General features: G+C 41.4%; 1 protein-coding gene and 1 pseudogene across 2 annotated transcripts in view; one reads left to right on the top strand and one right to left on the bottom strand.

Annotated features, from left to right (window-relative positions):
- ARMH3 (armadillo like helical domain containing 3) overlaps window positions 1-21,104 on the bottom strand; it is a 242,132-nt gene that overhangs the window by 147,141 nt on the left and 73,887 nt on the right. For both annotated transcript variants that reach the window (XM_053583043.1, XM_053583044.1), the window contains exons 16-19: window positions 18,430-18,488; window positions 16,179-16,244; window positions 15,254-15,323; window positions 13,921-13,981 (exon numbers count right to left, since the gene is read on the bottom strand). In XM_053583043.1, the coding sequence (XP_053439018.1) occupies window positions 13,921-13,981; window positions 15,254-15,323; window positions 16,179-16,244; window positions 18,430-18,488 (256 nt within the window). The remainder of the gene's footprint in view (window positions 1-13,920; window positions 13,982-15,253; window positions 15,324-16,178; window positions 16,245-18,429; window positions 18,489-21,104) is intronic.
- LOC128580763 (serine/threonine-protein kinase VRK1-like) lies at window positions 5,404-6,830 on the top strand (annotated as a pseudogene).

Here is a 21,104-nt window from a genome sequence, read left to right on the forward strand (position 1 = left end):
TAGTTGATTAGACACCTCTGATACCTTTCCTTTGAGTATCTTTCCAGGGAGGAAGGATAAACCAGTAGGCCAGAATCAGACTACTCCATTTGAAGTGGAAGATATAGGATACAAAAACCACAAAATTAAAGACCTTAAGTCTCAATATCTATTTTATTTTTTTTGAGACAGAGTCACTTTGTCACCTTTGATAGAGTACCATGCTGTCATAGCTCACAGCAACCTCAAACTCCTGAGCTCAAGTGATCCTCTTCCCTCAGTTATTTCATTTTTAGTAGAGATGGGGGTCTCACTCTTGCTCGGCCTGGTCTTGAACTCCTGAGCTCAAGCAATCCACCTGCATCAGCCTCCCAGAGCGCTAAGATTACAGGCATGAGCCACTGTGCCTGGCTTGATATCTATTAAACTGTTTTATTTAAATTAAAATTTACATCAATAGTTAAATTAAAACTTCAGTTCCTCAGTTGCACTAATCACATATTAAGTGCTTAATAGCCACATGTAGTTAATGGCTACCATACTGCTCAGCAAAGATATACAGAAATTTCCTGTTATCACAAAAATTTCTGCTGGACAAGATTACTCTAGCTCATTACAAAAATCACAAACCCCATAAATGCATCAATGTACAAAGTTATGATTTAATAAAAAAAGAAAAAAGAAAAAAAATCACAGTTATTCACATCTCAACAACATATATGTTTTTTAAGCCAGGGGTTGCAGACCAGCCTGAGCAAGATAGTGAGACCCTATCTCCACAAAAAAAATAAAAAATAAAAATTAGCCAGCCTACACAGGAGGCTGATGCAGAAAGACTAGTTGAGAAAACTATAATGAGGCCACTGCACTCTAGCCCAGGCAACAGTATAAGACTCTGTCTCAAAAAAAACAAAAAAAAGGACGGAGTGTAATCCTAGCACTCTGGGAGACTAAGGCAGGTAGACTGCTTGAGCTCACAAGTTGGAGACCAGCCTGAGCAAAAGCAAGACCACACCTCTACTAAAAATAGAAAAACTGAGGCAAGAGGATCATTTGAGCCCAAGTTGGAGGTTGCTGTGAGCTACGTCCAACACCACAGCACTTTACCCAGGGCAACTGCTTAAGACTCTATCCAAAAAAAAAAAGGCAAAAATCCCAAATGTCTACCAACTGATGAATGAATAATGAATGATATGCTATATCCATATAATAAAAGATTAATCAGCAAAAAAGAATGAATTAATGATACATGCCATAAGATGGATGAATCTTGAAAACACGTTAAATAAGTCAGTAATAGAAGGCCACATATTATATGATTTCATTTATGTAAAATGTCCAGAATAGACAAATACATAGAGACAGAAAGTAGATCAGCAGTTGTCTAGGATTGGGGAAGAGGGGTGAGGGAAGATATGGGGAGTAATTGCAAATGAGTATGGGATTTCTTTGGGGGAAATAAAATATGTTCTAAAATTAGATTTTGAGGACGGGTGCAGTGACTCACGGCTATAATCCCGGCTGAGGCAGGTGGATTGCTTGAGCTCAGGAGTTCGAGACTAGCCTGAGAGAGCGAGACCTCATCTCTAAAAAAAATGGCTGGGCATTGTGGTGGGCACCTGTAGTCCCAGCTACTTGGGAGGCTTAGGCAAGAAAATCACTTAAGCCCAAGAGTTGGAAGTTGCTGTGAGCTACAATGCCATGGCGTTCAACCCCAAGCCGACTGAGTGAGACTCTGTCACCAAAAAAATAAAATAAAGTAAGATTGTGGTGATGGTTACACAATCCTGTGAATATATTTTTAAAAAACACTGAATTATATACTTTAAAAATGTTAAAAAAAAAAAAAAAACAACAACAAACTATGGCCTAAATTTCCCCAATTGTTAGGAAATGCAAGTTATAGTTCTCATAGCAATGTTAATTTTATATATTCTATAGGTAGGTATGTTTGGATTCCTGATTAAATCATTCAGTGTCCACTTTAATAGTCAGTATTATATGGATAAGTTGGTGTTCCTCATTGAAGAGTACTAGCTTAGTACTCTTATGTCTTAATAAACACCAAGTTCTTTTCTTTTTTTTTTCTTTTTCTTTTTGAGACAGAGTCTCAAGCTGTCACCCCGGGTAGAGTGCATGGCATCAAGTTCACAGCACCCCCAAATTCTTGGGCTTAAGCGATTCTCTTGCCTCAGCCTCCCAAGTAGCTGGGACTACAGGCACCTGCCACAACGCCCGGCTATTTTTTGGTTGTAGTTGTCATTGTTGTATGGCAGGCCTGGGCTGAATTCGAACCTGACAGCTCCAGTGTATGTGGCCGGCGCCCTAGCCGCTGAGCTACAGAAGCTGAGCCGAGCTTCAAGTTCTAAGTCTCACTCTGTCATATCCTCAGTACCCTAAAAATAATTAAGATAGTTAAGGGAGGGCTTGGTCAGCCAGAGGTCCAGGGCTTAAACTATACCCCTCGGAAGCTCCAGGCTCAATCACACAAACCAAAAGGTTCAGAAGAAACTGTCAGGCCTATCTTTTCCATTCATTCATTCATTCATTCAACAAATATTAACTATATACCAACTAAACACTAGCATTTAAGTCTAGTGTCTTATTACAACTAAGTTGTAAAGTTCCTAAAAAACGGAATCCTGCTAGTTTCAGGCAAATCAAAGAGACTCTTCCTTTTGAAACCTTTCTAACATGAAAGAATGACAGAGAAGGCAAAGATAGAAGAGACAAAATGAACGAAGCAAAAGGACATAGTAAAATAGTAACAAGTGGCTCTTCTCCGTGTTGATTTATGTAACCTGTTCTAATATATCCCAGTTGCAATTCAGGTGAATGGCAGCTTCAAGTAGAGGATACTTCCAGAGGTGGAACTGAGACTCTCTCGGGTTCTAGCCTATTAATCTGAGATAGAGGCCCTACTAACTTTAGCAGATCCCAAATTCATCTGTGAGGTGCCAATTCGGCAGTTCACAAAATCAAGCTAAAATCAGGGTAGCTAATTTACATCTTTCTCAGTTCTTACTCCCTGTAGCTGGAGTCTAAGTGGTCTTGCATGAGCTTCCCAGACAGGATTTAGTAAGAGAACTATGTAAACAGATCTCTCTTAAAAGACTTAGGTATCAGGTGGTGCCTGTGGCTCAGTGAGTGGGGCACCGGCCCCATATACCGAGGGTGGCAGATTCAAACCCCACACTGGCCAAACAGCAACAAAAAATAGCCAGGCGTTGTGGCGGGCACCTGTAGTCCCAGCTACTGGGAGGCTAAGGCAAGAGAATCGCCTAAGCCCAAGAGCTGGAGGTTGCTGTGAGCTATGATGCCACGAACTCTACGGAGGGCGACAGAGTGAAACTCTGTCTCTAAAAAAAAAAAAAAAAAGACTTTGGCATCTTCAGCAGTGACATTAAAAATATTTTACAGGCTAGGCTCCTGTGGCTCAAGTGGCTAAGGCGCCAGCCACATAAACATGAGCTGGCGGGCTCGAATCCAGCCTGGGCCCGCCAAACAACAATGATGGTTGCAACCAAAAACATAGCCGGGTGTTGTGGCAAACACCTGTAATCCTAGCTATTTGGGAGGCAGAGGCAGGAGAATTGCTTGAGCCCAGGAGTTAAGAGGTTGCTGTGAGCTACAATGCCACAGCACTCTACCCAGGGTGACAGCTTGAGGCTCTGTCTCAAAACAAATTAATAAATAAATAAATAAAAATTAATTAAAATATTTTACACACTGGCTTGGCACCGGTAGCACAGTGGTTACATTGCCAGCCAAATCTGGTTGGCAGATTCCAACCCAGCTTTGGCTAGCTAAACAACGACAACTGCAACAAAAAATAGCCAAGCACTGTGGCGAGCACCTGTAGTCCCAGCTACTTGGGAGGCTGAGGCAAAAGAGAGTTGGAGGTTGCTGTGAGCTGTGACGCCATAGCACTCTACCGAGGGCAACATAGTGAGACTGTCTCAAAAAGAAAAATTTACAAACCATATAGAAATGTAAATTAATATGTAAACCAATGCGTACATTAAAAATTTTAAAATAATTCCCTTTTATTCTCTAAATAAATCTTGTGATACTATAAAATATACATTTGGGCCGGGTGTGATGGCTCACACCTATAATCCTAGCACTCTAGGAGACCAAGGACAAGTTCAAGACCAGACTGAGCAAGAGTAAGACCCCGTCTCTACTAAAACAATGAAAAACTAAGGCAAGAAGATCTTACTCCCTGTACCTGGAGTCTAAGTGGTCTTGCATGAGCTTCCCAGACAGGATTTAATAAGAGAACTATGTAAACAGATCTCTCTTAAAAGACTTATCAGGTGGTGCCTGTGGCTCAAGAATTGGAGATTGCTGTGAGCTATGATACCATAGCACTCTACCAAGGGTGACAAAAATAATAATAAAAGTTAAATATATATATTTATTTAACATATATATATATATATATATATATTTGGTCTTCAACCCCATTTCCTGGAATACAACTCTGAAAGTCTTTAGAATTTCCAAAGTAATGGATTTTATATGTTGAGTTGACTGAAGGCTGGCAGCCTCCAGGTAGCTTCAGAATGGGGGTTGGTCACCAGAAAGGCCAAGGCATGATTAGAGGATTGGGCTTTCAGCCTCCCTCCCAAAAAAGAAAAAAATTCAGGGAAGGCAAAGAGGCTGAAAGTTAAATTGAACATCAATAACCAATGGTTTAATCAATCACACCTATGTAAGAAAGCCTCCATAAAAACTCAAAAGGACAGGGTTCAGAGAGCTTCTGGATAGCCAAATACCTGAAGGCTTGCAGGAAGGTGAACAAGAACTCATGCACATGCTGAGGGGATGATGCACCCCCCAACTCCAATGGGTACAGAAATAGAAGCTCCTGGGCTCCAGACTCCTTCAGACCTCACCCTATGTGTCTCTTCTACTGACTGTTTGTGTCCTTACATCCTTTGCAATAAACTGGTACATGTGTTTCATAGAGTTCTGTGAGCTGCTCTAGCAAATTAATCGAACCCTATCTCCAGGTAGATAGTGTTAGAATTGAATTAGAGGATATCCAGCTGGTGTCCACTGCAGAAGTAATTGCTTGTTTGGTGTGTGTGGAGAAAACCCCTCTACACTGAGTCCCGTAAGTCCTCTGTGTTGATTGTAGTTGAGTGAGAAAATAGAAAAAAAATTTTAAGTGTATTTTTTTTTTTGGTCACAAATCTGTACCAAAACTGCTTAATGATATAAATTGCAGTATAGGCCAGGCACAGTAGCTCACACCTGTAATCCTAGCACACTGGGAGGCCGAGGCACACTGAGGGGATCACCCAAACTCAGGAGTTTGAGACCAGCCTGAGCAAGAGCAAGACCACATCTCTATTAAAAATAGGAAAAAAAAAAAAGTACTGGGCAGAAGGCGACTGGCCCGCAGTTTGTGTGAAAATGCCTCGTGTAAAAGCCGCTCAAGCTGGAAGACAGGGCCCTGCAAAAAGACATCTTGCAGAACAATTTGCCGCTGGGGTGGAATGTAGGATTACTCACTGGCCAAGGTGGCTTTGGCTGTATATATCTTGCTGATACAAATTCTTCAAAATTGGTTGGCAGTGATGCACCCTGTGTTTAAAAGTTGAACCCAATGACAATGGACCTCTTTTTTCTGAATTAAAGCTCTACCAGCAAGCTGCTAAACCAGAGCAAACTCAGAAATGGATTCATATCCATAAACTGAAGTACCTGGGTTGTCCTAAGTATTGGGGGTCTGGTCTACATGATAAAAATGGAAAAAGTTATAGGTTTATGATAATGGATTGCTTTGGGAGTGACCTTCGGAAAATATATGAAGCAAATGCCAAAAGGTTTTCTGGGAAAACTGTCTTGCAACTAAGCTTAAGAATTCTGGATATTCTTGAATATATTCACGAGCATGAGTATGTACATGGAGATATCAAGGCTCAAATCTTCTTCTGAGCTACAAGAATCCTGACCAGGTGTACTTGGTCGATTATGGCCTTGCTTATCGGTACTGCCCTGATGGAGTTCATAAAGAATACAAAGAAGACCCCAAAAGATGTCATGATGGCACCACTGATTTCACCAGCATTGATGTGCACAATGTCGTGGCCCCATCATGACACGGTGATTTGGAAATACTTGGTTATTGTATGATCCAGTGGCTGACTGGCCATCTTCCTTGGGAGGATAATTTGAAAGACCCTAAGTATGTTCAAGATTCCAAAATTAGGGGCGGCACCTGTGGCTCAGTGAGTAGGGCGCCAGCCCCATATGCCGAGGGTGGCGGGTTCAAACCCAGCCCTGGCCAAACTGCAACAAAAAAAAAAAAGTAGCCGGGTGCTGTGGCGGGCGCCTATAGTCCCACCTACTTGGGAGGCTGAGGCAAGAGAATCGCTCTAAGCCCGAGAGTTAGAGGTTGCTGTGAGCCGTGTGACACCACGGCACTCTACCGAGGGCGGTACAGTAAGACTCTGTCTCTACAAAAAAAAAAAGATTCCAAAATTAGATATAGAGAAAATATTGCAAGTCTGATGGACAAGTGTTTTCCTGAGAAAAACAAACCAGGTGAAATGGCCGAATACATGGAAATAGTGAAATTACTGGGCTATACTGACAAACCTCTTTATCAAAAATTTACGAGATATTCTTTCACAAGGACTGAAAGCTATAGGAAGTAAAGATGATGGCAAACTGGACCTCACTGTTGTGGAGAATGGAGGTCTGAAAGCAAAAACAATAACAAAGCAAGGAAAGAAATTGAAGAAAGCCCAGAATCTACTGTCGAAGATATGGAATGCTCAAATACAGAGGAGGGCATGCAAACCCGTTCAAGAACCAGGAAGACAGTTCAGAAGTAATTCAGACACTATGAATTTGAAGTTTTCTCTTCTTTCTTTTCTTCCTTTTCACTTGATTTTTCTTCTCCTTTGCTATCTGAAATGTTTTATTTTCATGAGAGTCTTGTGGGATGGGAATAATAATTAAATACCATTATCTTCAGAAAACATGTGCTTTTTTATTAAAACACTTTGTACAATTTATTAAAGACTAATTTATGAAATTCCATAAAAAAATAAAAAGGAAAAAAAAGAAAAAAAACTAGCCAGGTGTGTAGTGGCAGACACCTACAGTCCCAGCTAGTAGAAAGGCTGAGGCAAGATCAATTTTGCTGTGAGTTATGATGCCACAGCACTCTACCCAGGGTGACAGAATGAGACTCTATCTCAAATAAATAAATAAATAGCAGTATAAATCATCCTAATAGCTTCCAAATAATTTGCTGATTTTTAGAAATTATGGTGTGATTATCTGTTGGATACATTTGTCACTAGTTAAATGATACCCTTGTTTGAGCTATGATTTGCCTTAGCAATTTATAAACTCATCTATCAACTTCCCCATGAGATTGATAGTCATTAGGTCCCTAGTGCTAACAGATTTGTCACAGCCAGCAAGAGTGGCTAGATGCTGCCCACACATGACCACCCATGCACAGTACATTCCTGAGTGTGAGTACCTCTTACACAGCCTGCTACACCTCGGTTCCCGCTGCCAATGCCATCCCATCAACACTGAGCCACTTTGGAGCAGGAGTGAGATGCTACCTATACCCCCACCCCATGCTGTCACCACTCTCTCGCTCCTCCAGTGACTACCCACTTCAGCACTGCTCCTGGGATCTGTTCCTGTCTTCACAGTCACCCAAAAGGTGACATCATTAGCTTTGTGGTCTCAATAACTTACACTATTTACCAAACAAAATGAAAATTTTAAGAATTGCTACATCTTTTTTTTTTTTTTTGTAGAGACAGAGTTTCACTTTATGGCCCTTGGTAGAGTGCCGTGGCCTCACACAGCTCACAGCAACCTCCAACTCCCCGGCTTAAGGGATTCTCTTGCCTCAGCCTCCCGAGCAGTTGGGACTACAGGCGCCTGCCACAACACCCAGCTATTTTTTGGTTGCAGTTCAGCGGGGCCGGGTTTGAACCCGCCACCCTCGGTATATGGGGCCGGCGCCTTACCCACTGAGCCACAGGCGCCGCCCAAATTGCTACAGTCTTAAAGATATATACAGGCAGGGCCGGACGCATTACCTAATGCCTGTAATCCAAGCATTCTGGGAGGCCAAGGAGGGTAGATTGCTTGAACCCAGGAATTTGGGTTGCTGTGAACTAGGTTGACACCACAGCACTCTAACCTAAGTGACAGAGTGAGACTCTATCTCAAAAAAAAAAAAAAGAAGGGCGGCGCCTGTGGCTCAGCGGGTAGGGTGCCGGTCCCATATGCCGGAGGTGGTGGGTTCTAACCCAGCCCCGGCCAAATTAAAAAAAAAAAAAAAAAAAAAAAAAAAAAAAAAAGATATATATTGGCAGAATGACTCCCAGTATACTGCTTCTTGGGGAGTTTCTTTAATGTGTGTAGCAGTTTCCTATTTCAACACAAGACAGGTTCCACTTTCTCCTAAAATCTTGTAGGGACTACTGAAGTCTACCTTTCTTCTGGTGCCTACCCATAGGTCTGCAAGTATCTGATTTAAGAAAAGTTCAAGTTTGGGTGGCTCAGTGGGTAGGGCATCAACCCCATATGCCGAGGGTGGTGGGTTCGAGCCCAGCCCTGGCCAGACTGCAACAAAAAAATAGCCGGGTGTTGTGGTGGGCACCTGTAGTCCCGCCACTGCTTGGGAGGCTGAAACAAGAGAATCGCCTAAGCCCAGGAGTTAGAGGTTGCTGTGAGCAGTGTGATGCCACAGCACTTTACGAAGGGTGATAAAGTGAGACTCTGTCTCTACAAAAAAAAGAAAAGAAAAGTTCAAGTTGTCCATGTAAGAATAACTTAAAGGAGAGATTACTCTCCCAGGAGCCTATTTCCCCTCATTCTCAAACCCTGTAGAAGCAATGGGAATGGCAATAAGAATCAAGGAGTAGGCGGCGCCCATGCTCAATGGGTAGGGCGCTGGGGAAATGCACCAGGGCTGGTGAGTTCAAACGCAGACCTAGCCTGCTAAAAAAACAAACAAAAGAAAATAGCCAGACCTTGTGGCAGGCACCTAGTCCCAGCTACTCAAGAGGCTGAGCAAGAAGATCACTTAAGTACAAGAGTTTGAGGTTGCTGTGAGCTATGACACCATAGGACTCTACCAAGGGCAACAAAGTGAGACTCTGTCTCAGCGCCACCTGTGGCTCAGTGGGTAGGGCACCGGACCCATATACCGAGGGTGGCAGGTTCAAACCTGGCCCTGGTCAAACTGCAACAAAAAATGGCCGGGTATTGTGGAGGGCGCCTGTAGTCCCAGCTACTTAGGAGGCTGAGGCAAGAGAATCACCTGGGCCCAGGAGTTGGAGGTTGCTGTGACCCCACAGCACTCTACTGAGGGTGACAAAGTGAGACTGTCTCAAAAAAAAAAAAAAAAAAAAAAAAAAAAAAAGAATCAAGGAGTACAGCTGGGAGTAGGAATTTATTGGTTACATTTTCCTACCTCTATTGCTCCAGGGAAGACTTTCCTTTCTTTCTCTTTTTTTGTTTTTTTGGAGACAGAGTCTTCACTCCATATTGCCCTGGCTAGAGCATAGTGGCATGATCACAGCTCACCACAACCTCACCTTCCTGGGCTCAAGCAATCCTCTTACCTTGGCCTACCAGAGTGCTAGGATTACTAGCATGAGCCACCACACCCCACTTCTTTTTTTTGATATAAATACCTCCCCCATCATTACTTCACCTACAGCATTCATACACAGATGTGAAATTGTTTCATTCCTAACCCAGACTCTGGCTTTGAATATTAAGTCTTTCCATACTCCATATTTCTTCTATTTCACTAGGAGGATTATGAAATGCTAGAAATTCATTTTGCTTTCAATTTCTCATTCTGCTGTGTACTACTGAAAAGCAGTATTTAATGAAAAGTGAGAGCAGCAACCTGGCCGGTTGCCCAGCTGGGAGCAGATAAGTTCACCTGAAAAGGACTTGATTCTCCAAATACTAAAAACTGAACAGGGAGCTGGAAATAGGGGAAGGAAGCTATGAAAACATGCTTATGGGTAGCAATGAAGAAAGTGAATTCATCCTGAGGGCGAGCCCAGCCTCTCTCAACTTGATGCCACATTATCTTCTCCATTTTCCCTAATCTCCAGTCAATTAGGGAGCAGGTGGAAAAAGCACCTAAGAAAGCAATGCAATACAAAAATTCTTTAGAGGGTGAAGTTAGGAATGAGGGGGAGGTAGAAAATAGAACATTAGCATTAACCAGGTTCACTGGCTAGGAATGTGAGGGTTTGGGTGGACAGATACATACCTGTAACTTTACAGTACTGAACACACAATCTTAGCGTATCATCCCTACCTACCTTCAATTGCTCCCTATCATCCACTTAATCTCAGGCAAGCTTTTTTCTACTCTTACCCTTCCTCCATGCACCTTACACTCTAACTATCCAGAATCTCTTTCTGTTGTCCAAATACAGCACACTTTCAAGTTTCTAAGCCCCCTGGAGGCTTGGTCCATGCTGGTCCCTTACCTGGTATACCCTTCCTGACTCCTTCTCATAGAAAATTCCTAGTGTTTCTTCATGTCTGAGGTCAAATGCAGACCTCTCTGATGCCTCAGTCAGCATACCCATTTATACAAATCTTTCCTTTGTCTTTTTTTTTTTTTTTTTAAGAGGCAGAGTCTCACTTCATTGCCTTTGGTAGAGTGCTGTGATGTCACAGCTCACAGCAACCTCCAACTCCTGAGCTTAGGAAATTCTCCTGCCTCAGCCTCCCGAGTAGCTGGGACTACAGGCGCCTGCCACAATGCCCAGCTATTTTTTGTTGCAGTTTGGTTGGGGCTGGGTTTGAACCTGCCACCCTCAGTATATGGGGCTGGTGCCCTACCCACTGAGCCACAGGCACCGCCCTCCTTTGTCATTTATAGAAGTGTTAAAAAGTACAGCCTTTGGATTCAAACAGACATGAGTCTGAATCTTGGTAATGCAACTTACTAGCTGTGAATGGGTCTGTGAACTGGTCTTACTAGCTGTGAACATCAGCCTGCAAGAAGGCCCCCAACAATCCCCACCTTCTCATAGTCATACCTTTGTAAAGTCCCTTTACACACTGTATCAGAGTTGGTCTGTGGGACCAATAGAAATAATATGTTCCCTTGAGATTAGGTTACAAAAGAGATGGTAGCTTCCATATTGGGCTCTTACTCTCTTTCTCTCTGGGATTACCTACTCTGGGGAAAGACAGTTCTCATGCTGAGCAACTTAACAGAGAGGCCCACATGGTGAAGAACTGAGGCTTGCCAACAACCATTAAGAGAGCTTAAAAGCAGATCCCCCAGCCATAGCAGAACCTCAAAAGCCTGCAGCCCCCACTAACATTTTACAGCCTTGTGAAATTCCCTATGTCAAAACTATTCAGCTAAGCTTCTCCTGGATTCCTGAACCACAGAAACTATGAGATGATAAACATCTGCTTTAAACTTCTAGGTTTTAAAGTAGTTTATTACTGCGCCTGTGACTCAGTGGGTAGGGCGCCAGCCCCATATACCAAGGGTGGCGGGTTCGAACGCGGCCCCAGCCAAACTGCAACAAAAAAATAGCCAGGTGTTGTGGCAGGCACCTATAGTCCCAGCTACTCGGGAGGCTGAGGCAAGAGAATCACCCAAGCCCAGGAGTTGGAGGTTGCTGTGAGCTGTGAGTCGCCACGGCACTCTACCAAGAGGGATAAAGTGAGCCCTCTGTCTCTAAAAAAAAATAAAAATGAAGTAGTTTGTTACATAGCAATAGACAACTAATACAACTGGAAAGGGATGGTAACAGCCCAGGATTCATAGTAAGAAAATCTGGGTTCAACTCCAGGTAATGGTGTTTACTGAAGAATAACCCTGGGCAAAGCATGTACTCTCCTGAGCCTCAATTTCTTTACTTATGAGATAACTGGGACTACAATAATATATACTGCAGTAAATAATAGCACATCCTAAAAGTAGAACATAAGTAAATCAAGCTAGAAAGACTAAACAAACCAAATCTTTTTTTTTTTTTCTTTTTCTGTCTCACTTTTTTGCCCTCGGTAGAGTGCCATAGCATCACAGTTCACAGCAACCTCCAGCTCTTGGGCTTAGGCGATTCTCTTGCCTCAGCCTCCCAAGTAACACTGAGATACTTAGGTTGATAGATGCTATCCAAAGTAAGCAGGCCAGGTACAGTGGCTTATGCCTGTAATATTAGCACTCTGACAGGCCAAGGTAGAAGAAGTGTTTGAGCCCAAGAGTTTGAGATTACAGTGAGCCATGATGCTGTCATTGCACTCTACAACAGAGAGAGACTCTGTCTCAAATAAATAAGTAAATAAATAAATAAAATTTTAAAAAGCAGAAAACTCATCTGTGAAGTATAAGAAAAATGATAAAGAGCAGCTTCTCATATTCTTTGAATTGAAGGATCAGATTCATTTCTAAACTCCTAAAAGGTATGGAAAAATATAAACTGTAACCTACTTATCTAAAAGTAAAATTTTTATCATTATTTCAAACCTAGAAAACCAAGACTATACAGTCTACAATAAACCTAAAAAGTTGGAGGTCTCCTCTATTTAGAGTAAAAACCTGTATACCTCCCTAGATCTCAGGCGGGGGCACTAGAATGAGGTACACTGAGTTTGCTGCGCACCAAATCACTCTCTTGCAAAAGATGGAGGTACCAATTCTGCTGTCAAATTCAAGTCAGATACTTTTTAAGGAATGAAGGTAATATATATATTTGGGATAACATTAATGTGGCACAGCTGTTCTTTGGTATTAAAGAGAAGAAGAATGCAGAAGTGGCAAAGAAGAAAGAAAACCTTAAGGCTTAAACTTCATTAAAATATAATGATTTTTCATTGTCTCTAATTGTCCTCATTATGTGACTGTGAAGGCAATCAGATCTCCTCAAGAGAAGAATTTCTAGGGCCAGATGTGGTGGCTCATGCCTGTAATCTTAGCACTCCAGGAGGCTGAGGCAAGTGGATTGTCTGATCTCGTTAGTTTGAGACCAACCTGAGCCAGAGTGAGACCCTCGTCTCTAAAAACAATAGCTGGGCACTGTGGTGGGTGCCTGTAGTCCCAGCTACTCAGGAGGCTAAGGCAAGAGAATCCCTTAAGCCCAAGAGTCTGAGGTTGCTGTGAGCTATGACACCATGGCACTCTACCAAAGGTGACAAAAGTGAGACTCTGGTCTTAAAAAACAAAAAAAAAAAGAATCTCTCAGCCAGGCCATTGGAGATGTACCTTCCTAGCTAGGTTGTCAGGACAATGTAGGCTAAGAATGGACCAGTAGCTCTATCTCTCTGACCTCTTCCTATCTTCTAACTACTATAGTCCAGAGACAACAAAATAGTCTGCTAGAATCACATATCTTTGGATTACAACAGCCCTCTCTGATCACTACTTTACTGCATCAGCCCTGCTCTTCATGCAGTATGCCTAAAAGTGATAATGAAGATATGTGCAGAATCCAAATTACGGTTTGTACTTTTCCCCCCTTCTGAAAAGATGTACAAATTCAGGCCATAAAATGTTCCCTGCCACTTCTCTACACACAAATACATTTTCCTTGAAGTACATATAGATCATAAATTTTCTATCACTCAGTTCTTTAAAATAGATTTGCACGGGCGGCACCTGTGGCTCAGCGGGTAGGGCGCCGGCCCCACATGCCGAGGGTGGTGGGTTCAAACCCGGCCCCGGCCAAACTGCAACAACAAAAAAAAATAGCCGGGTGTTGTGGCGGGCGCCTGTAATCCCAGCTACTTGGGAGGCTGAGGCAAGAGAATCCCCTAAGCCTAGGAGTTGGAGGTTGCTGTGAGCTGTGTGACGCCACGGCACTCTACCAAGGGCAATAAAGTGAGACTTTGTCTCTACAAAAAAAAAAAAAAAAAAAATAGATTTGCACACATTAAATGAGCCAGGGTACTTACACATAAAGATCCATAGGAAACTCCTTCATCATGTGTGTTACAATAAACTCAACCATCAGGTCTGAAAGGTGAAAGGAGAAAAATTCAATCAATTACAATGAAATTTACTCCTTGCCTTTCTGAGTTGGGAAAAAAGTACATCCTGCACTCATGCTAAATGTCATCTACTAGCCACATCTGTATTCACTCACACTTCAATTTATTTTATACTAAGCACTTTTTCTAACACTGTTCACCATCTGTCACTTGTAAAGTAACAAGAAAATTAGTTCTGTCTCCTACTTTCAGAAAGATACCTTGGCCTGCCAATAAATTCAGTTACAAGGAAAATTTCATTGTATAGATATTTCATAACATGGCACTAATAAGAAATGCCAGAGGGAAATCATATCCTCAGACTAGAGCAATGAGACAAGCAGAGTCGAAATTAATGATCACATTTGTGTAACCAGAAAGTCAACTCTAAAGCTGTGTCAGTCCATCTCTTCTCACTATCATGTTCAGTTTGACAGATATTGACAGAAATGGTGAGTGGGGCTTTGGGTCAATACAGGTTTATTACACAGTCTATTTCAAAAATCAAGTAGATTTAGGAACTGAGTCTGTTAAGAGTTCAGCTAACTCCCCTAAGGAAAATGTAAAAGTCTGTGTAGACAAAAATTACCCAAGATACAGCCCTCTATCAGCTCTGTCAGCCATGGCTCAGCTTAATTTACTCAGAGGAAGTTTTATATCCCTGAATCTTGAACTCTAAGCTTTCTGGCCAGCTGATGCATCAATTTGCACCAAGAAAGGGAGGAAAGAATTTAAAATCTTGATCGAGAATAAGATAATTTTACAAATTTAAATTATGTATCAAGTTTAGACATAGCCATTTGCTTCCCAGGAATGATTTTCTTCCTTTAAAAAAAGATTCACCTTTTCATTCACCCTTTTACTGAGTATTCTATTCATTTGGGTTGCTTTACCAAACATATGGTTTCTTAGGCCAGCAAAGAAACATAACTGGTTACAACTTCTCTGAGGAAGCACTAGATCAACCAGGATCTACTCCTCATCTTAATCATTAAAATCTATAAGAATTAAGACTAGGTAATCCTGATGTAGCCAAATGCCTTAACAATTTAACACAAATTATTTATTATACTGGGGGAAAATACAGATTGTGCTTCTGCTAATTGAGCATATTTCAGGCACATTAGTGGAAAAGGTGTCTTTGTCTTCCATGTTTTGGCCAAATGTTTCTCAAATTAAATCAAAACCAAAAAAAAAAAAAAATCATTAAAATCTATCACTGTCACAGAAAAATGCAGAAATTTTTGACAATACTCACCCAGTACTGCACATACTAACGGACGACAGGGAAGGTTCTTGTCTGCAGCCTTCTTCCTATGTCTCATAGGCTTACACACAAAAAAAGAAAGAAAGGAGAGTAGTAGGAATCTGAACTGACATTGAATGGTTCATCATCTTGTTCCTCATACAAATAAAATCACTATTACAGAGACGCAAACTTTTCTTTCTAGGGATGGGGTAGGGTAGAGCAGGACTTGTGAATGCTTCTCAGGTAACAACACAGGCCTGTGACAAAAATACAATTCACAGCCAGACAAAAGGGACTGGAGCATACTATGATGGGAAAGTTGTTGTTTTTACTTTGATTTTATCTATACTAGTGGCATTACTAATAACAAAAGAGGTACACTGGTATATTTCTTGGACAATATAATAATAATAAAAAGAAGAAATGGTAATGGTGGCAGGTACAGAAACAGCAACAGTAGTTCCAAAGAAATAAAAGTTTCAAAAAAAAAAAAAGAAAGAAAAGTTTCAAATCTAAATCTCAATGTGATATTTTTTAACATACCTCCAAGCTTTAGGAAATTCCCTAATCTTCCATATTCTATTTGTTCCACCTCTCAGATGAATAACTCAAAGATCATACTACATTCTAAATACAAAAGGCTTATACCCATCTTTTTGTTGAAATCTATGTTATTGATACATTCCAATATCACTGCCATGGATATATGGTTGTAGATCTTTTTATTCCCTCATAAGTAAGAAACAACTCCTCAACACAAAAAAAAAAATACCAGGAACAGGCACGGGTCTATTGAACAGCAGCCAAAGGCTGCAAGAGCCCTTTGGCACAACTCTCCACCCACATTTGTTCTAGTAGAATCAATTACATCCCAAAGCTACCAACACAAAAAAATTTCCTCTAAGAAAAAATAAGAAGCAAAAGAAACACCTACCATTCTATGTAAGTTTACTCGAAAATTCATGTTGTCATCATGCAAAAACGCATTGGCATACTGATCCTAATAAAAATATACCAAAAGGGCAAAGAATGAGAGTATATTTAAGAAACTCAGTTTGTAATCTATCACACTTCATATCAATCCTTGAGCTTTAAGTCCTACTTTCAAGAATCAGTTGGAAAGTTAGTAGGATGAACCTAGAACCTTTATGTCAAACCTCATTTAAATCACCAGATTTTATTTGGGTATAATTTCCAAGTATGTCCTTAACTGGTCAAAAATCTCTAAGCAATTTAAAAACAATAAAAATTAAACCAGAGGATGCAACCATTATGTGCCCATCTTAATTAAAAATTTGAAAATTAAAAAAAAATTAAGATACAAGGACTTGAAGAAAATGCTAAGAGGAATGTTTTCCTATTCCCTCTTCCTTCCCATCTGCTCAGGGAGCTGGCTCTTTTTGTGACAGCTTAAAGGTTTGCATAGAGGCTATAGGATGCCCGTGCAGGTTCTACCCAAGGCTTGAGGAGTAAAAAGAGAGGTCTGTGCTCTGCAAGAAATGGGCTCAATAGAGCAAGAAAACTGCTACACAGGCAGTATGGAAGCAGGCAAGACCCTGTGTATCCTTGGCTTTGCTGAAGACTGATGAAAAATCAAAAACTTTTCACCATAGATTGGTAACAAATATCACTTGGCCCTTTCCCAACACCTTTTCTGAAGATCCTGACAAGCCTACAGGCTCTATTACTAGGAACTGTTACAATTTGTGAAAAACAACTCCTTTAAAGATTTTCTTAGAAAGGTTTTTTTTTTTTTTTTTGTAGAGACACAGTCTCACTGTACCGCCCTCGGGTAGAGTGCCGTGGCGTCACACAGCTCACAGCAACCTCTAACTCTTGGGCTTACACGATTCTCTTGCCTCAGCCTCCCAAGCAGCTGGGACTACAGGCGCCCGCCACAACGCCCGGCTATTTTTTGTTGCAGTTTGGTCGGGGCTGGGTTTGAACCTGCCACCCTCAGCATATGGGGCCGGCACCCTACTCACTGAGCCACAGGCGCCGCCCCTTAGAAAGGTTTTTTAAAAATAATTACACCCAGCCCACTGCTAATAAGCAACTCCTCTGTAACACAACCATCTCTAACCTTGTAAAAAGGAGGTCCTCTTTCCACAAAGCCCATGAAAAGAGAAAGTCTGTGACAGTTCTTTACTCCATGTGGACCACCTTTACTCTTCTTAAAAGAGAAAAGAACAGAGTAAGGAGCCCAGGGTAAAGCTAAAAGCTTAGTTCTAAACTGATTCAAGTTTTCTTATACTTTTGTGTCACCAAGATGCATGGGCAGTTTAAGCCTAATCAGTCCAACCAAAAATGCCTTCTTACAAAACTGAGGCATTTCCTTTTTTTCCCTGGGCTGTTCTTCACCAAACTGCAATCCAACCAATACTGAGTTTCCAATTCCTCACTCAGGCTTTATTCTCTCCACCCTCACCCACAGGAAACATTTCTTTTATTTATTTTATTTAAAATTTTAAATTTAATAAATTTTTTTTATTTAATAAATTTTTTTTAATAAATTTAATAAATTTTATTTATTTATTTTTAATTTAAAGACTAAGTTTTGCAATGTTGCCCAAGCTAAAGTGCAGAGGCTATTCATAGGTACAATCACAGGCACTACAGCCTTGAACTCCTGGGCTCAAGAGATCCTCCTGCCTCAACCTCCTGAGTAGCCGGAACTATAGGCATGCTTTTTATTTTGCTAAATGCAAAAGAACCAACACAAGTAGCTTCAAAGGAGCAGGATTATTTTCTCCAAAGAGTCTCTTGTCTACAACTCTTAAGAGCCAGAATCTTCCAGTCCTCAATTATAGAAGTTATCATAGCACAATTTATTATTAACTCATCTAGCAAATCTTAACTGAACCTCTGCTATGTGCTAAACACTGAGAATACAGCAGTAAAGGAGAAAAAGTTCTTGTTGTCAGAGCTATACTCTAATGCAGTGGTTCTCAACCTTCCTAATGCAGCAGCCCTTTAATACAGTTCCTGTGAGTGGTGCCCCACAGGTTAAGAACCGCTGTTCTAATGTAAGGAGAAGACAGAAAACACAAAGGAGGAACACTTTCTCTCCCAAGACTTAGAACCCTAAAAGTCACAAAACAGGAAGCATGGGGCGGGGGGGCAAGGCAGGAAAAGATAGCACTTTATAAGAGACTGACTAATACCGGAAGGTTGATGAAACCTACCTCTGCAATACATGTAAGGATAATCAGACAGAGTTTGCCACTGTGAAGCCTGTGTTCATCTGTAAAGAAAAAAGATAAATAAATCCTCTAAATCATCCAAACCATGTTTCCATAGACAACAAAAATGTATATCTTAAAAAGAAACATTCATACTTTCTCTTTTCACAAAATTCATAAATGAAAATCAAAGTACTACTAGAGAAATTCTTGCTTCCATGCTAGGGAAAAGAATTTCCCCAGAAGATTTTTTTCTTAAACATCCTGGTAGTCTGTTAAACAGTTAACCATCTTCCTTAGAGCCATGGAACTATGATGGTTCCTATTGTCATGGCCCAAATTATGGTCATAGCCTTTGCTTCCAGATCAGCTCTTTGCTTCTGAATAATCAGGTCCATTACCTTCCTTTTCCACCCTCTCACCCTCTAGCTATAAGCACCACCATCTGAACCTACCTACCACAAAGTGTAAGAAGACTTCATAACTATTCATAGCAAACTGACAATGAAATCAGAAAGAAATTAACTGAAGACTAGGATCCAGCCCATGTGTTTTCTTACACTGTAGCACATTATTTATGACCTAGGAAGCTGCGAACTCCTGTTCACTGTTCTTCCTGCCAAAGTTATTAAAACAACAGATATTTACTTAGAACCTACTATGATGCACGTTGGTCACTACTGTGGTAGGCAGTAGTGATATAGCACTGAATTAAATAGACAAAAGTCCCTGGTCTCCCAGAACTCACATTCTAGTTACTACAGAAGAAAGCAACCTGAATAGCAGGGCTCTATACTCACACACAAAAGACCAAGAAAGACTACTTCATCACTGCCAATTACCTAAACCATAAAAGCTTATTAATACTTTCCAGGAACTTTATGAGTGCAGGTAAGATGATGATCATGCCAGCAGATCCCAAATAGACAAATGGCTCATGATTTTCAGATTAGCTTTAAGAGGACCCAGATTAAAATCCATTCTAGAGAAAAGACTTTTTTTTTTTTTTTGAGACAGTCTCACTTTGTCACCCTCAGTACAGTGCCGTAGCATCATAGCTCACAGCAACCTCAAACTCTTGGGCTCGATTCTCTTGCATTAGCCTCCTGAGTAGCTGGACTACAGGCACCTGCCACAACGCCCAGCTATTTTTAAAAATGAGGTCTCCCTCTGGCTCAGGCTGGTCTCCAACCTATGAGCTCAGGCAATCCACCCACCCCAGTCTCCCAAGTGCTAAGACTACAGGCATGAGCTACCGCACCTGGCCTAGACAAGCAATTTCTTCTTCTTTTTTTTTTTTTTTGACAGGCAACTTCTTGACAGATTAGAGTGCTATAGAATTTAGCTAACAGTACTTACCCAACATTAACCTGCTCCTTCCTCAAAAATGAAATTAATTAAAACCTGACAATTAGAAGGCATAGTGGAAGTTGTAGTCCAGAAACATATTCACCTCTTCTCAGAGATGGGCAATACAAAAAGAGTATGATGATAATCCCTATCAAGACACTCCCCATAGTTTACATCAAAGCCCCTAGGCAGCCAAAAAAGCAATGCCCTTGTCTATATAAAACTAAATTCATTAAGACTCTTCTAACCTACCTGTGGCCTCAGAGTTTCTCTGGCAGTGTCCTCCCTTTCCCCCAAAGCAAATAAGCGACTCCCACAGAAAACCTAAAACTATCTTATCACTTTAAAAAGTCTTTCTGGGCAGCTCAGCTCCTGTAGTACAGTGGTTACTGAGCCAGCCACATAACACGGAGGGTGGCAAGTTCGAACCCGGGCTGGGCCAGCTAATCAACTGCAACAAAAAAAAAGCCAGGCGTTGTGGTAGGCGTCTGTAGTCCCAGCTACTTGGAAGGCTGAGGCAAGAGAATTGCTTAAGCCCAAGAGTTTCAAGTTGCTATATCGCATTAATGTACACAGCTATGATTTAATATAAATAAATAAATAAATAAATAAAAGAGTTTCAAGTTGCTGTCAGCCGTGTCAACATGGCCCTCTATGGAGGGTGACACAGTGAGAGACTCTGTCTCAAAAAAAAAAGTGTTTCTGGGCTCTGTGCCATAGCTCAGTGGTTAAGGGCACTGGCCACATGCACCAATGTTGGCGGGTTTGAAACTGGCCTGGGCCAGGTAACCAACAATGGCAATTACAGCAAAAAAAATAGCTGGGCATTGTGGCAAGCACCTATAGTTCCAGCTACTTGGGAAGCTGAGGCAAGAGAATCACTTGAGCCCAAGAGTTTGAGGTTGCTGTGAGCTGTGATGCTACAGTGCTCTACTGATGAGGGTGACAAAGTAAGAGTCTGTCTAAAAAAATAAAAGTGCTTCTGAAAACAAAAGTAAGGCACATTTCATTACACACAATTTTTTTTTTTTTTTTTTTTTGTAGAGACAGAGTCTCACTTTATGGCCCTCGATAGAGTGCCGTGGCCTCACACAGCTCACAGCAACCTCCAACTCCTGGGCTTAAGCGATTCTCCTGCCTCAGCCTCCCGAGCAGCTGGGACTACAGGCGCCCGTCACAACGCCCGGCTATTTTTTGGTTGCAGTTTTTTGGCCGGGGCTGGGTTTGAACCCGCCACCCTCGGTATATGGGGCCGGCGCCTTACCGACTGAGCCACAGGCGCCGCCCACACACAATTTTTTTAACTCAAAAAAAAAAAAAAAAAACCC

This window comes from Nycticebus coucang, chromosome 3 (genome assembly GCF_027406575.1).
Source record: "Nycticebus coucang isolate mNycCou1 chromosome 3, mNycCou1.pri, whole genome shotgun sequence".
NCBI classification, from domain to species: domain Eukaryota; kingdom Metazoa; phylum Chordata; class Mammalia; order Primates; family Lorisidae; genus Nycticebus; species Nycticebus coucang.